At 56.0% G+C, this 15,930-nt stretch overlaps 1 protein-coding gene across 1 annotated transcript; it reads left to right on the top strand.

Annotated features, from left to right (window-relative positions):
* Positions 1–983: 983 nt before the first annotated feature.
* Positions 984–15,724, top strand: DISP2 (dispatched RND transporter family member 2). Its single transcript, XM_032481495.1, has 8 exons — positions 984–1,428; positions 6,354–6,683; positions 6,970–6,999; positions 7,149–7,272; positions 7,544–7,659; positions 7,842–7,969; positions 8,349–8,446; positions 9,727–15,724. The coding sequence occupies exons 1-8, from the start codon at positions 1,313–1,315 to the stop codon at positions 12,991–12,993; spliced, it is 4,209 nt and encodes a 1,402-aa protein (XP_032337386.1). The 5' UTR covers positions 984–1,312; the 3' UTR covers positions 12,994–15,724.
* The last annotated feature ends 206 nt before the right edge of the window (positions 15,725–15,930 follow it).

Below are 15,930 nucleotides of genomic sequence, written 5' to 3'. Positions count from 1 at the left end.
GTCAGGAATGCATTCCTTCCAAGCCAGCTAAAGCTCCACCATCAACATGAAGCCTTCCATAATGCTCATTAGAATGAGAGAGGCCCTTTGTCTCTTTTCACACTGTCCCCTTCTCTGCAACTTATATCAACCATCACATGGGCCGGACCACACTCTACCCAGTTGGCACCAATTAATGGGTTGGCTTTTTATCTCTCCAACCAAACTAAGCTACTCAGGGGACAGACCACCACTTCTACACCTCTAGACTCTCCCACCCTTATCCCCTACTGGTCTATGTCTTGCATAGACTGGCATTTGCACACAGTTTAGGGATACCCATAGTCCAAACACTCCTGCATTCTGACTCTCCAGCCCCATTCTTCAGCTAAGGCAACTCCCACACATACAGACAGCCTGCTCTCTATGAAACCCTTCTGCCCATCCAAATCCCACATCTGGGATCCTCTCCACTCCCCAACTCCCAGGCTTCTCACATTGCCCATATCTGTTCTGGTGCTACCACAGCCTTCTAGCCAGGCCTGTCTACCGCCCAGCACACCTCCCCTCTCACAGCCATTCCCTGGCGGGGGAGGCACCAAGCACCTTGGAGGTGAGTGGCTATTGGGTATCTTCCAGGCTGAAGTGGGGTGGTTATAAGAAAAGGAGCTGGGGATTCTCTGTCTCTCTTCTCCCTCTCCCCCGCCATACTCCGCACTTGAATAACAGAGTAGGGGCTCCACGTCTGAGGGCCGCATACCCACGTCCAGACGAACATGAAGACTCAACCTAAGCAAGTGTTTAGCCCCACTGATGAGGAAAGAGGGGACACTGAGTGGAGCCAAGAGAAATGTGGGACTAAAAGAAGCCCAACCTCTCAAACCCTCGACGTCCTGAGCAGAGAAGTGCCGGCGTGGAGCTACTCCCTCTTTCGGGCAGGAAGAGTCTGCGTTACAAGTTACGAGGCTCTTTATACCGTGCCTGGGGTTGCGCTTCCTGGTCTCTTACGGGAAGACCGATGCCCCGCAGGAAAGGCCGGTGTGCGCACTACAGCCAGACGGCCAGACTCCTAACAGCAGCTCTCAGACTCGGGCTGGGTAGAGGAGCCCACAACACCAGCACCTGGGTCTTCAAGTCAGCTATCCTCCAGCGCAGGGCAGCGGCGCGGCGCGAAGCCCCGTCCCCGCCCCCCGGTGCCGCGCCCATTGGCTGGGATCCTCGTCGACCCCGCCCAGCGATCGGCCCTCCAGGCTATAACGCATGCGCATAAGCCTACCGCCGCCGCCGCCGCCGCTTCAGCACCAGAGCCCGGACAGCGGCGCCGCCCACGGGCATGGAAGGTGGTAGCGGCAGCGGCAGCAGCAGCGATCCGGCTCCCGGCCCGGGTCCGGAAGGGGAGCAGCAGCCCGAGGGGGAGCCTTTGGCCCCAGATGGCAGCTCCCCGGACAGGTAGGGGCGGACTGCTCCGCATACCCAGCTCGAAGACCTTCCCAGAACCCCCGCCCCAGGTATCCCCCGTAGCCGCCATATGCCGCCCCATTCATTCCCCACCCCCTCCCAGAGCCCCTTCCTGCACCTCCAGACTCCCGGCCCCCTGGCCACGCCCTCATTCTGCCGGGTTAATTTTCTCTCTCCCTAATACCCTCTACTGTCAGCTCCCTTCGCTCTCACCACCCCCTGGACCAGCCCCACCCACTATTCCTACCTTACCTCTAAGGCTCCCTGTTACCCCGCCCCTCCGGCCTCCAGAGCCCCTCCCTCTAGGCCCTGTCCCCGCGTCTTCTCAGTTAGCCCCAAGCCTGCAGTGTCCTCAGTCCGGGTTCCAAAAGCGTGTCAATGTGCTCGAGAGTGCGCGGGTATTGTAGACGGGAGGCTCGCCAAGGTATGTGTCCTGGGGAAGGCAGACACTTGGCTGCCACGCTGGGGTCTGTCTTTGTCCATCACTGTCAGTCTCCAGTCTGCCCGGCATGGCCGGCTGCGCACGTGTGGGCTCGAGTCCCCGCCTGTGGCAGCCACCTGCACTCATTGGAGGTTCTGGGTGGTCAGGCTCTGAGGCTCAGGCCACCGTCGCTACCGTCCCTGAAGGAGCACCAGGTTGGTGGGACAGGAGGAACATTTTCCCGCTGAGGGCCCAGATCTTGTTGCCTCTCCTGTCCCTTTCCACCATATGTGTGAGGGAACAGCCCAGCCAGGTAGCAATATGGTGCAATTTCCGTGCCCTGCCTGGTCTACCGCCCCCAAAATCTCTTTCCTGACATGACACTGCCTCTCTTTCCAGCCTGGACTGAAATAAGAATTCTTTGGGAGCAAAAGCAGAGGTGGACACATAGTCTCCAAACTGCCCCAGTTAAAATGTACATTCTGTACCTCAGAGTGAAGAGGAGGCCCTACAAGCTAAGAGAAATGTTTTCTTCTCTCTATTGTTAACAGTTCAGCCTGGGTAGATTTAGCCACCTTTCAGTCTGAAAGGCACAGAACTTTCTTCAAGGGGATGAGACACAGGATTAATATGTTCCCTAGACCAGGGGGCTGCCTGGGACTATGGCCTGACCAAACAGCCAAGGAAGGACAAGGCAGGGACAGTGACAGGGGAGGGCAAGGGACAGGAGCTTCCCTAGAAGGGGCTGGAGAGTCATTTGCTGCCTTGGGCATTTTACCCAGGATCAGCCCTGTCCCATCTGCTCACTTGCTCACTTCCCCTGCACATGGAGGTCATACTTGGGCACAGGAACAACTTGCTCTTTTCTAGCAACCCCCTGAGACCTCCGGCCCCTCTCTGCACTTCTGCAGAGACCCTGGACAAATCAGGCAAAGGGACTCAGTTCAGCTGAAGAAACACAAATACACTCCTGCTGAACTAAGTAGCAATCTGGGGAGTGAATAAGACAGCACACACACATGCAGTGTTTTACTAATGCATTGACTACAGGGCAATTCGAAATAGTTCATTCTTTGTGTTCTTAAAATTACTTTTTTTTGTGAAACTTTTTTTTAATTGAAGTATAGATGGTTTACAATGTTGTGTTAATTTCTGGTGTACAGCATAGTGATTTAGTTATACACATATATTTATTCCTTTTCATATTCTTTTTCATTATGGGCTTAAAATTACCTCTTTATTTTTCTAGTGGCATGAACTCCCCCATCTGTCTTGGCCACTCTGCCAGATCATACGGATGTCCATATGGCTATGTATCTGTGGGCTTGCGGGCATGGTTAATACACATGTACGTTTGCCCTTTATGGGGCTCTCAAGTAAGGGTTCTGTGTCTGGGGTACTATTAGCCAGGCTCTGACTGCTGTGACTTTGGCCTTGGGTGAGGCCTGTGTCATCACTTTCCATTCCCCTACCTGCCTGCCCCAGTCACTTGGCTTATAGGCCAGTGGGTCCAGGGAGGCAGCCCAGGAAGTTGCTCATCCCATGGATCTGAGTGAGAATGAAAGCCCCCTGGGGAGGCAGGGCCTGGAGTGCTTGACTCATGTTATTACCAGGTCTCCAGAGAACAGGGCAGCAGAGGTTGCCAGGAAAAAGCTTTTATTCTGAGAAGAGTTTGGCTCTTCTCCTTGGGAGGGTTTAGACAAAGGCCCAGTTCTACAGCAGTCAGAATGAGGAGGGTTTCAAATTCTGCCACAATGACAATGATGAGCACAGTCAACAAGGGTGAGATTTGGGAGCAGCTGATCCTAGTCCCCTGGAGAGGGATAGAAGAGATTGAGAGGAAGGGGCTGGGGCCAGGGAGGCCCCAGTAGAAGGAAACCAATGGTGGAGGCTGGAATCTCCCTTGAATAGGAGCCAGCTAAGGAAAAGGGAGTTCCTTAAGATTACCAAAGGAGGTGGCTCATAAGACTACCAAATCCTATGAGACTTGGTAAACTGGTTAAGGGGGAGTGTTCTTGTTCTCTGGAGTGCTGGCTTCCCTTAATGAAAAAAAACTGACACTCCAACTGAGGGCCGGGCTCCTAGGACAAGCCCAATGCTCAATGAATGCTCTAAGGCCATGGGCCGCTGAAATAGGCACCATGGCTGCCCCTCTCTCCTGACTCTGGAAGGCAGGTCCTACTCTAAAGAGGGAGAACAAGACTAATGGAACACCTTCATGCCTTCAGGATCCAACCCAGACCCAGCACAGTGCCAAGTACATGGCAGGTGCTCAAAAGAAACCTGCAAAATGAAAATCTTATAGAAGTAGATGTCCACACTCATACACATAAACCCAGGTCATTTTCCAGGCTTCCCTTTGGCTCATGGTGATGGCCCCATAAGGTCTTTTATCTGCCAGGACACTATGTCATTAAATTTATGGGGTCATGTGAGGCCTTGCTTGAGAACAACTTTAGTCAAATTCCTATTTTTCTAAATGTTGAGTTAGTTTCCAAAAAAAATCAGTGATCTAAATCATGAGACAAATTCTGATGCAGTTTTTGGATAACAAAAATAAAAGTACTTATAATTATATATGTAGTGAGATTCTCAAGGTGTGAGAAGTTCCCAAATGGAGATAATCTGAGGTGACTAAAGAGGTCAAATTGTAAATATAAATATACTTCTTAAACTATACGCTCCCTGCAGCACTGTGGGAAGAAGCAGGAAAGCAAATGTCTTCCACATGCTCCACACCAGGCACCTCACAAATGTTAACATCAGTTAATTCCCATAGTAAACCTGAGGAGGCGGGCATTATCTTCATACCCTCCCTCAACAGACAAGGATACAAATGCTCCAAGAATTGTGTGTCTTTCCCAAGGCCCTGGAGCTAAAGGATGATGGAGCTAGGAGCCCACCTCCACTGCTCCCCCATTTTAGTCTCAGCATGAGGGTTACCCTCCAGCCCCTGACTGCTCGCCAGCCAGCCTTCCGGGACAAAAAAGTGGAACTTGCCTATTATTTCCAATTCTACTACTTGATCTCTGGGCAGACCCCAGCCTCCATGGGCAATATCCACTTGCCACCATAGCCAGGGCTCTGGCCCACAGTCCCTTCAGCAGTGCAGCAAGCAAGACTGAAAGCCAGAGTTGGCTCGGCATAGAGCTGGCTCTCTCAGGGAAGCTATGCAAGTTCCAGCAGGCCAGGTGAGCCCGGCAGATGGGAGGAAGACTTCCTGGCCAACCCAGAACCCCTCAGGCAATCTATTCTTTGGCCATCTTCTGTCCTATGTCTGGCAATCCTGCCACTGGGGTGATACTCCATCTCCCCCTGCACCCAAGGAGTGGGGCTGGGTCCATGCACACAGAGTGCTGTTCATGAGTAATTTGGAAAGAGGAATCTATTGCTGACTCCTCCCTGGCAAATTCCTCGGGGGTCCCAACTCCCTCTCCCAACTGTGTACACCCTTGCAAAGCAAACCGTCTGCCCCAAGGCCCAGGGTTGGTGGAAGGGCAGTAGTTGCCTCTGCCAAACTTTCCCTGACTCCTCCTCCCCCATCAAGGTTGGACCCTCCTCTGGGCCCCTTCAGCCCTCTGTGACTTTCTCACTCACAGCACTCAACATGCTGAACCTTCCCCATCTCCCACCTACCATGAGTGCCTGGAGGACAAGGACTGGGCCTTATTCGTCCTAGCACCACTCTTAGCAGCCTGTCCAGCACTCAGCATTCATTCAACAAGCATCCCTGGGGCACATTCTGTGTATAAGGCACTGCTCAAGGCACTGAGGACACACAGATGAACAAATGCATCAGGCCCTGGTCTCCCAGAGCTCACATTCCATAGGAGAGACAGGCAGTAAACATGATAATATGTAATATAATGTCCAGTTGTGGCAAATGCTAGGAAGAACTATAAAGCAGGCAGGGGGATAGAGAGCTGGTGGGTGATTATTTAGAGAGAGTAGTCAGGAAGGGCTTCTCTAAGAAGGTAATAGTTGAACTGAGACCAGAATAAAGAGAGGGTGTGAGCCATGCAATTATCTGGGGAGGAGCATCCCAAGTAGAGGGAGGAGAAAGTTCAAAGGCTCCAAGGTGGGAACAAAAGTGCAGCAGATCTGACAAGAGGATGAAGAGACAACTACAGCAGAGAGAGCATAGGATTGCAAGTCAGAACTAGGTTCAAGGCCCAGCTCTCCACGTCTCACTGAACCTCAGTTTTCAAATCTATAGAAGAACAGAAGTACTTCCCCTGGAGAGTTTTTAGAGGAGTAAGTAAGATCATATAACGTGTTTTTGGTGCATGGACAGATGAGTGAATGAGACAATTAACCCCAAGAGGTAGGCTAGGGATGTAGACCCAGAGCCCCCACCCTCCTCACCTCTCCCCAGGACTAGTAACAGAACAACCTGAGCCCCGTCTCCTCGTCGCAGCTTCCTGAGCAATGCTGGGGGGTGGTGTGGACCACCACTGTCCCCCACCCTCATTTTCCCTGTCTCCTCTCTCCCCAGGTCCCAGAGCAAGGCTGTGGCCCCCGAGGCCAGCCCAGAGAAAAGCTGCTCCCTCCACAGCTGCCCCCTTGAGGACCCTTCCATTTCCTCGGGACCCCCACCAGCAACTTCCACCCTCCAGCCTGTGGGCCCGTCCAGCCCCTTGGCCCCCTCCCACTTCACCTATCCCCGGCCACCACAGGAATACCGGGGGGGCAGCTCCCTGCCAGGGCTTGGGGACCGGGCAGCACTGTGTTCCCATGGCTCCAGCCTCAGCCCTTCCCCAGCCCCCTCACAGCGTGATGGGGCCTGGAAGCCGCCGTCTGTGCAGCACCATGTGGTCAGCGTCAGGTAAGGAGGGATCCAGTAGCCTGCCAGCTGCCCTGGAAGGTGGGGCAGGGCTTAAAAGTGGGGCTGACCCCCTGGGCTCCGGACTCCTTTACTAGGAGGCAGCCCAGGATGTCTCCTGCTTCTGCTGGAGGAGGCAGCCTGGATGGAAGAGGAAGGAAGGGTTGGAGCTTGGGAGCAGGAAGGCCTAAAAGGATTAATGCCATCTTCCTCTGTCCCCCACTCTACCCCGACCTCCCACCCTACAAGAGGACTCTGACAAGCAAGTGTCTTTTCTTCTCTTCCACAGACAGGAACGGGCCTTCCAGATTCCAAAGAGGTAAGCCTGGGTCTTCTCTGGATTCCCAGCGGTGACCAGCCTGGTGCCCAGTTTAATGCCACCATCCTTTCTTGGTGGCTTCTAAGCTCACCCACTCCCTGCTACCGCACCCAACACCAGTTCACATGGGATCTCTTCCTCTTTCCCAGCTATTCCCAGCTGATTGCTGAGTGGCCAGTGGCCGTGCTGCTGCTGTGTCTGGCTGTCATCCTCCTCTGCACTCTGGCCGGACTCTTGTGGGGCCAGCTACCCGACTTCTCCAAGCCCTTGATGGTGAGGGGCCAAGGGGAGGGAGAAGGCCCCCTAGCCTTGCCGCTTCAGCTCAGTCTGGGGCAGAAAGGTGGAGTGGCCCAGCTGGGAGTGGAGTGGCAGTGGTGGGCTCTCCAGAGAGACCTGGGGAGCTGGTATAGAGGTGATACTCGTGTCCAACAATCCAGGCAGGTAGGCTGGCCCTCCCTGCTTCAGGGACCTAGAGGGGCAGAGCTGAGAAAGGAGGAGAATTCTCCATCTGCCTCCCTGATCGTTTCTGCCTTCCTCCCTGCAGGGCTTTGAGCCTCGGGACACTGACATCGGGCGCAAGCTAGTGGTCTGGAGAGCGCTGCAGGCCCTCACAGGTCCCAGGAAGCTGCTTTCCCTTTCTCCAGACCATGAGCTGAACAGGTAATGGGGTCCCAACTTTCCACTGTTTGGGAGTGGGGGATGGGGGAAAGGAACAAGGTCTCCAGAGAGAAGCTAAAGGTAGGTCAGAGGGCCTTGCTGGGGCCCCTGCACAGTGATGTCTGGCTTTCTCTGAGCACCCTGCCCCTTGATGGCACCTGGCATAGATTTTCTCTCTACCTCAGCTCAAGCCCCCTCACCACTCGGAGCCCTGCACCCTGGAGCAGTGCCCAGGAGGGCATGGTCCGGCCTCAGAGGATGGTGGAACCCCTGGAGGACAGAGGGCAGGAGAGTTTCTTCTGCGGCCCTCCTGGTAAGCTGCAGCCTGGCCAGTTCCTGGCTTTAATGGTGTTTCCCGCCACTGCCCCCCTCTCCAACTACTAAAACAGGAGGGCCCAGGAGAACAAATGTGGGCAGACAGAATGGGAAGGAGACCAGCTGGTCACATTCAAGCCAAAGAAGTTGGGTTACAGCTGGGAGGACAAGGAAGGTCTCAGGTGTCCTAGCCTGTTAGGGTCAAGCTGGATGGGGGTGGGGCACAGAGGAGAGAGGCAGGCCCAGGATCAGGCCCAAGTTTCAGGCTCCTGAGATTCTGAACTTCATATGGCCCTGGGTAAGCATCTTCCCTTTGGTGGGCCGGGGACCTGGGGCCAAAGGGCTGAGCTCCGGGGGGGGGCGGGGGTGTGTTGCAGAGAAGAGCTATGCACAGCTGGTGTTCATGTCCACCTCAGCGGGCAGCCTGTGGAACCTGCACGCCATTCATTCCATGTGTCGCATGGAACAGGACCAGGTGAGCTGGCTGGGGAGGTGCCAGGGGATGGGGGGGTATCTAGGGGCACAAGGGACCTGATCATAAGGAAACATAGCTGAGCCAGGACTTTCAGGCCAGACTGGGGAAGAGCATTCCCTGCTTAGAAAATTACTGCAACTCTGCTGAGAGGCTCCGGGTTAGGGTGGGGAGAGAAGAGTCAGCTGTTTGCAGAAAAGCCAAGACACAAGTGCTGGAAGACAGACCATGCAGAGCCTGGGGACTTTCAAAAGGTCCTGAAAAGGAGCCTCAGGAGCTGTTGAGGCGGCCCTGGTCCAAGGCCCCCAGCTCCCATCGACCCAAGCAGTGCCAATCCAACCATGCTAGCTGGAGAACCATGTACCATAATATCTGGATAAAGGTTTGCTACTGAAAACAGTGTGAACATCACTGAGTAGCCCAAGCCACTCACCCCACTCAAGGGTATCTGAAGGACAAAAAGACACTGGTTGAGAACATGTGCTCTGAAGTCAGATGCCTGAATTCATGGCCAGCTCTAATATTCCTTAGCTGTGTGACTTCAGGCATGTTTCTTAACCTCTCAGTGCCTCAGTCTTTGTATATATAAAATGGGAATAATAATGGTATGGCCCTCATAGGGATGTTGTGACAATGAAACAAGATAGAATTTGTAAAAATACAGCATAATGACTGGCAATAATAATCACTCAGTAAATGTTACTATTGTCACCATGATCTCAGGCCCAATGCCACATAGCCGGGACAGGGTCTCTGATTCCCAGGCTGGCACTCTCTGTTACTACACGAGATGTTGTGAAGGGTGGGAGAGAAAAACGGGCATGAGTTCTGGAAAGGAAACAGCTCTGTCCTTCAGAAGGTTTAAGCAGACCAGTGGACAGAGGTAGGGGCTAGGGTTTGGCAGTGACCTTTATCCTGGAATGTTTTGGCCTCCACTTTTCTCACCATTTGTTTCCAGTTCCCTGGGCTTTTGGCCCTGTTCCATCTGAGGCTGTCGCTTCCACTCCTACTCCTGGCTCAGGCAGTGCCAAGTTGGGGCATATGACCTGCAGGGGCCCTAAGGGCAAGATCTCTCAGGGCAGCACTCCTGACACTCCTTTGATGTAGTCAAGATGTAGCTGCTGGAACCTGGGCCTGATCAACCAGGTTTTGCTGAGCTGTCAAGATACCTCTCTGTATCTGTCCTGCAGACTGTAAGGAGGTGAGAGGGCCTCAGGCAGCGCTGGGGAAACCTGGGCCCCCACACTGCCCCTGAGCTCTCTCCTGCTGTGTGTGCCCTGCAGATCCGCTCCCATACCCGCTTTGGGGCTCTGTGCCGCCGTACGGCAGCCAACGAGTGCTGCCCCAGCTGGTCCCTGGGCAACTATGTGGCCGTACTCTCTAACCGCTCCTCCTGCCTGGACACTACTCAAGCTGACACAGCCCGCACGCTGGCCCTGCTGCGGGCCTGTGCCCTCTACTACCACCGCGGTGCCCTGGTGCCCTCTTGTCTGGGACCCGGGAAGGACAAGCCCCCACACTGTGCCCAGGTTCCCACCAAGTGCTCCCGGAGCAGTGCTGTCTACCAACTCCTGCACTTTCTGCTGGACAGGGACTTTCTGAGTCCCCAGACTGCTGACTACCAGGTGCCCTCCCTCAAGTACAGCCTGCTCTTCCTGCCCACCCCAAAGGGTGCCTCCATGATGGGCATCTACCTGGATCGCCTGGTTGCTCCCTGGGGGCTCTCTGACAACTACACATCCATCACTGGCATGGACCTGGGCCTTAAGCAGGAGCTGCTGAGGCACTACCTGGCCCAGGATACGGTATACCCCTTGCTAGCCCTGGCTGCCATCTTCCTCAGCATCGCCCTCTACCTGCGCTCCCTCTTCCTCACACTCATGGTGCTGCTCGGGGTGCTGGGCTCCCTGCTGGTTGCCTTTTTTCTTTATCGAGTGGCCTTCCGGATGGCCTACTTCCCCTTTGTCAATCTGGCGGCCCTCGTCCTGCTGAGCAGCGTCTGTGCCAACCACACCCTCATCTTCTTCGACCTGTGGCGCCTCAGCAAGAGCCAGCTGCCCTCCGGGGGGCTGGCGCAGCGCGTGGGCCGCACCATGCACCACTTCGGCTACCTGCTGCTGGTCTCGGGCCTCACCACCGGCGCCGCCTTCTACGCCAGCTACCTGAGCCGCCTCCCGGTCGTGCGCTGCTTCGCCCTCTACATGGGCACGGCTGTGCTGGCGCACCTGGCGCTCACGCTGGCTTGGCTGCCCTCCTCGGCCGTGCTCCACGAGCGCTACCTGGCGCGCGGCTGTGCGTCGGGGGCGCGGGGCCCGTGGGGCGGCAGTGCGCCCCGCCGATTGGCGCTGGCGCTGCACCGGCGGCTCCGCGGCCTGCGGAGGGCGGCCGCCAGCACCTCGAGCCTGCTCTTCCAGCGCCTCCTGCCCTGTGGCGTCATCAAGTTCCGCTACATCTGGATCTGCTGGTTCGCCGCGCTGGCGGCAGGGGGCGCCTACATCGCCGGCGTCAGCCCGCGCCTGCGGCTGCCCACTCTGCCGCCGCCCGGCGGCCAGGTCTTCCGGCCCAGCCACCCCTTCGAGCGCTTCGACGCCGAGTACCGCCAGCAGTTCTTGTTCCAGCAGCTGCCTCAGGGCGAGGGTGGCCACATGCCCGTAGTTTTGGTGTGGGGCATCCTGCCCGTGGACACCGGTGACCCCCTGGACCCTCGCAGCAACAGCTCACTGGTGAGTGACCCGGCCTTCTCGGCCAGCGGTCCTGAGGCCCAGCGCTGGCTGCTGGCACTCTGCCACGGAGCACGGAATCAGAGCTTCTTTGGGGCCCAGCCGGAGGGCTGGTCCACGTTGTGCTTCGTGGAGGCCCTCCAGCACTGGATGGAGAGCCCTAGGTGTGCCCGCATGGGGCCTGGCCTCTGCTGTGGCCACTCAGGCTTCCCCTGGGCCCCCCAGCTTTTCCTACACTGCCTCAAGATGATGGCTCTGGAGCAAGACCCCGAGAGCACCCGTGACCTGGGACTCCGCTTCAACACCCAGGGCAGTCTGGCCGCCTTGGTCCTGCAGTTCCAGACCAACTTCCAGTATAGTCCCGACTACACCCAGGCCCACCACTTCTACACTGAGGTCAGCCACTGGCTGGCAGCAGAGCTGGGCAGGGCACCTCCTGGCCTCCGCCGGGGCTGGTTCACGAGCCATCTGGAGCTGTACAGCCTGCAGCACAGCCTGAGCACCGAGCCTGCTGTGGTGCTGGGCCTGGCTCTGGCGCTGGCCTTTGCCACACTGCTGCTGGGCACCTGGAATGTTCCTCTTAGCCTGTTCTCCGTGGCAGCTGTGGCAGGCACCGTGCTGCTCACTGTGGGGCTCCTGGTTCTGCTCGAGTGGCAGCTCAACACTGCCGAGGCCCTCTTTCTTTCTGCTTCTGTGGGCCTCTCGGTAGACTTCACTGTCAACTACTGCATCTCCTATCACCTGTGCCCACACCCTGACCGCCTGAGCCGCGTGGCCTTCTCACTGCGCCAGACCAGCTGTGCCACGGCAGTGGGGGCTGCAGCTCTGTTCGCAGCCGGTGTGCTCATGCTCCCTGCCACGGTGCTGCTCTATCGCAAGCTGGGCATAGTCCTCATGATGGTCAAGTGTGTCAGCTGCGGCTTTGCCAGCTTCTTCTTTCAATCTCTCTGCTGTTTCTTTGGACCAGAGAAAAACTGTGGGCAGATCCTCTGGCCTTGTGCCCACCTGCCGTGGGACGCTGGAAGTGGGGAACCTGGTCCGGAGAAGGCAGGCCGCCCACGACCAGGGCCAGTGGGAGGGGCACCCGGGTCCTGCTCAGAGCAGTATGAGTTACAGCCCCTGGCACGGCGCCGGAGCCCTAGCTTTGACACCAGTACAGCCACCAGCAAGCTATCCCACCGGCCTTCAGTGCTCTCTGAGGATCTACAGCTGCATGATGGCCCCTGCTGCTCCAGGCCTCCGCTGGCCCCTGCCTCCCCACGGGAGCTGTTCCTGGACCACCAGGCAGTCTTCAGGCAGTGCCCAGCCCTGCAGACCTCCTCACCCTATAAGCAGGTTGGCCCCAGCCCCAAAACCCGGACCAGGCAGGACTCCCAAGGGCAGAAGGCTGAGCCAGTGCAGCCCTTACCAGAAGCCCCAACCCACTCCCCCAAGCCCCAGCCCCAGGTTGTGGAGCCTCCAGATTGTCTCTGCTCCTCAGCCAGCACCCTGGAGGAGCTCAGCGTCTCTGACGAGACCTGCCTAAGCACCTCTGAGCCAAGTGCCCGCGTGCAGGATTCCGTGGGTGCCTCCCCAGAGGATGCAGACGAAACTGAGCCAACAGTACCTGAGCGAGGCCACCTGAATGAGAAGCGGGACACCCTGTGGCTGGCACTGCGGGAGACTGTGTATGATCCATCACTGCCTGCCTCCCACCAGAGCAGCTCGTCCTGGAAGGGCCGTGGGGGGCCAGGGGATGGCAGCCCTGTGGTGCTGCCTAACAGCCAGCCAGATCTGCCAGACGTTTGGCTGCGCAGGCCCAGTACCTACACTTCAGGCTACAGTAGCTGAGGGAGGCTCTGGGAGGCTGGACTGGAGCACAGAGCCTGTCAGGGATGACACTGCAGGGGCAGCACCAGGCTGGAGCCTGCTGGTGTTTCTCCACATCAGCATGAAGAAGGCTCACCCTCCAGCTGTGGATTTCCAGCCTGCCAGATGATCCAGCCTTGGCCTGGGCTGCTGCTTACTCCCCACATCTGGAGGATTCAGTGGGGAAGGTCTTTGGAGTGAAAAGCCAAGCTCTCCTCATGATCTGCTGAGGGCTCATCTGCCCCCACAGTGCCAACCAGGACCCACACTGTGGAAGGGGGAAAACCAGATGTGTACCTCTATGTATTAGGCAAGGCTGACCCAACCCCCATGCCAAGTGGCAAGTTCAGTGAGACTAAGGGACCCAGTCCTTGGGACCCTGCAGGGACACCTCACCAACCAAAAGAGCCCTGGGAAATCTCAGCACCCCCCTGGGCCTCACGCCTTCCAGGGGTTCTTTATCAGGATACTTCTTTCTCTTTGGGGAGCTTCTCTGGGCCAGAATTGGGCTAAGGCCTCTGGCCTGAACTGCCCTGCCCCCCTCACATTCCCCAATCTGACCAGAAATTTGTCAAGGCCAGACAGAAATGGCTGCTGGGAATGAAGCTGGAGGAGGATGGTCAGCCTCAGAGCATCCCTAAATTGCTGGATGGTCCCTCACAGGAAGCTGCTCTGGCACGGAAGAGTCCTCTCCCCTATTAACAAATAGGAATCCTTTATGCCCTGCATTTTTCTTTAACAGAAAACTCTTCCACACCCATTGTTTCCTGGGAATATCACCATTTCAGTATGGGGTAGCCTGCAGTTGGCCCAGTCCTTTTGCCCCCGATTTATAGGTAAAGGTGTTGAGACTAGTAAGGTTAAGTAATTTACACAAAGCCACATAGCTAGTAAATGGCTGAGCAGGTTTCCTGACTCACTCCACCACAGCTGCACTCTCCTCCTGGCTGCCTGCCCCAGGGACATTGGCCTGTGCCTGTCTTGATCTTTCACCTGTGACATTCTCTAGCAACCTGCCTTGCACGTGTTGCTGAGTAAACTCCCCTCCCTCCTCCCTTTGGGCCTCCATCTCCAGAAAGAGCCCCAGTCTGAGCATGCCTGGATTTCCTCCCCAATTCCCCTTTGCTTCCCTCCAGCTCCAGCTGAGATGCCTACTATCCGGGAGGCATTCAGGCTGATCTGATTCCCAGGGTCAGAGTCGGGACATATCCCTTCCAATGGCCACTGTGTGTGGAAAGCCCCTGCCAGGAGAGGCATTGAGGGCAGCAGAGGTTGAGCAGAGTTCAGTAAAGGCAGGAGCTCAGGCCTGCCCTCTTTGGGAGTAAGTCTGAAGCTATTCCCTAGGTCAGGATCCCAGCTTCTAAGGACAGATCTCTCTGGGGGCACTCCACAGACCAAAGGCTGGCTCCCTCTCCCCAAAATAAAGTGTCTCTCTGGAAGGTTTTATCCCACATGAGAGCTCGTGACGCCTGGAGCATCAGCAGTTTCACTGAACACCAACTCTGCAGACAGCACTGCAAGGGGACAGAGCTGCGGAAGGAAAGTTGAACATCTGCCCTTAAGGAGCTCACCGTCTAGCTGAGGAAACAGCTCACACATACATGCAGGCATCAGTGGGTCACTGACGGCACCAGGCCGTGCTCAGGGCCATATGCCTGTCACCATGAGTACTGCTGGAGCTCAGGTACCCAGAACTGGTAACCAGGAAGGCTTCCTAGAGGAGGAATAACTTGAGCTGGGCATCAGAAGTCCAAGTATCTCAGACTGGAAGGGACCTTAACAATCATTTATTTCAGCAGTTTTCAAACTTTGAAGCCCTAGGACCTTTCTTCAAAGAATCCTTATGTGGACACACAGGATATAAAGCAGATAAAAAGCAGCCACTCTGGTGGGCACTGGTGGGGGCAGTACAGAGCCAAGTCAGCCTCACTTTCTACTGCGCCTTTCATGGGGCCCTGGGGACACTTCAGGCTCCTGGCAGCTCCACAGAATGTGGTATGAAAAACACTGATCCAGGTCATTTTATGGTTGAGCATCACAGAGGGGAAGGGGTTTTTCTAGGATCAGTCTGTGGCAGAGCTGGAGGCAAATCGGGGGGTGTTTTTGTTTTGTTTTGTTTTGTTTTGTTTTTCCAATATTGTTGAGACCTACCTCCAACTCCAAGGAGCCCGTGAGAAGTGGGGCAGAAAGCCCAGTGACATGGGAGTTGTGGAAGAGACAGAAGACCACGGGCAGGAGTGACAGTTACGTCAACTCCTTTGCACGATAAGTAAATGAAACCCATCTCACTCCTGATACCAGGAAGGAGAGGCAGTGACTAGCACCTAACCTGGACCATCTCCCTGGAGGTCTGCTGAGACCTCCTTCTCTTCATGTCCGAGTAAAAGTCAGCCTCTCTGTCCTGGCTTCTCTACATCATGGACTGGATCCTTCTGTATTCTCACAGCCAGACTGAGAGAGCGCTAGTCTCAACTGGGACCATCAGCCAGGAGGACAAGGGAGCTCTTCCTCCTGAGCATGAGCAGAAGTCGGGCCTTGACTCAAGACAGTCCAGCATCTTAGTTGCCTCTCAGTGATTCACCATGGCTCTTCTGCCCCATGTTGTGGGAGGGCAGCAGGGCCCTGGACCAAAAGAACCTGCTCCCCCACACTCTCTTTCATTTCTTGCAGGGAGAGACACTGATGTCTGGGACTGAAGCTTCAAAAACTTGGCCCAAACACAACCACTGAAATGTTTGAGAGTATATGAAGGGGTGGGTGGGGTGGGCATCAAGGATCTGGGTACAACCAAGGGCCCTCCTTGGGGATTTCTGGGCTCCATCCGTGCAGGCCATGGCCACACAACCCTTCAGGAAGGCAGATGAGCCAGAGCAGCTGAGGTACCGACTGGATTTGTTCTTTACACAGCCAGGCCCAAAG

The sequence above is a fragment of the Camelus ferus genome, chromosome 6, assembly GCF_009834535.1.
Source record: "Camelus ferus isolate YT-003-E chromosome 6, BCGSAC_Cfer_1.0, whole genome shotgun sequence".
Taxonomy (NCBI): domain Eukaryota; kingdom Metazoa; phylum Chordata; class Mammalia; order Artiodactyla; family Camelidae; genus Camelus; species Camelus ferus.
This window is presented reverse-complemented; position numbering and strand designations above follow the sequence as displayed.

Excerpts from the sequence above, each read along its gene's own strand:
- DISP2 (XM_032481495.1), top strand. The coding sequence starts at position 1,313 with ATGGAAGGTGGTAGCGGCAGCGGCAGCAGCAGCGATCCGGCTCCCGGC. Across the intron at positions 1,429-6,353 it reads GATGGCAGCTCCCCGGACAG|GTCCCAGAGCAAGGCTGTGG; the intron begins GTAGGGGCGGAC and ends CTCTCTCCCCAG. Across the intron at positions 7,970-8,348 it reads TTTCTTCTGCGGCCCTCCTG|AGAAGAGCTATGCACAGCTG; the intron begins GTAAGCTGCAGC and ends GGTGTGTTGCAG.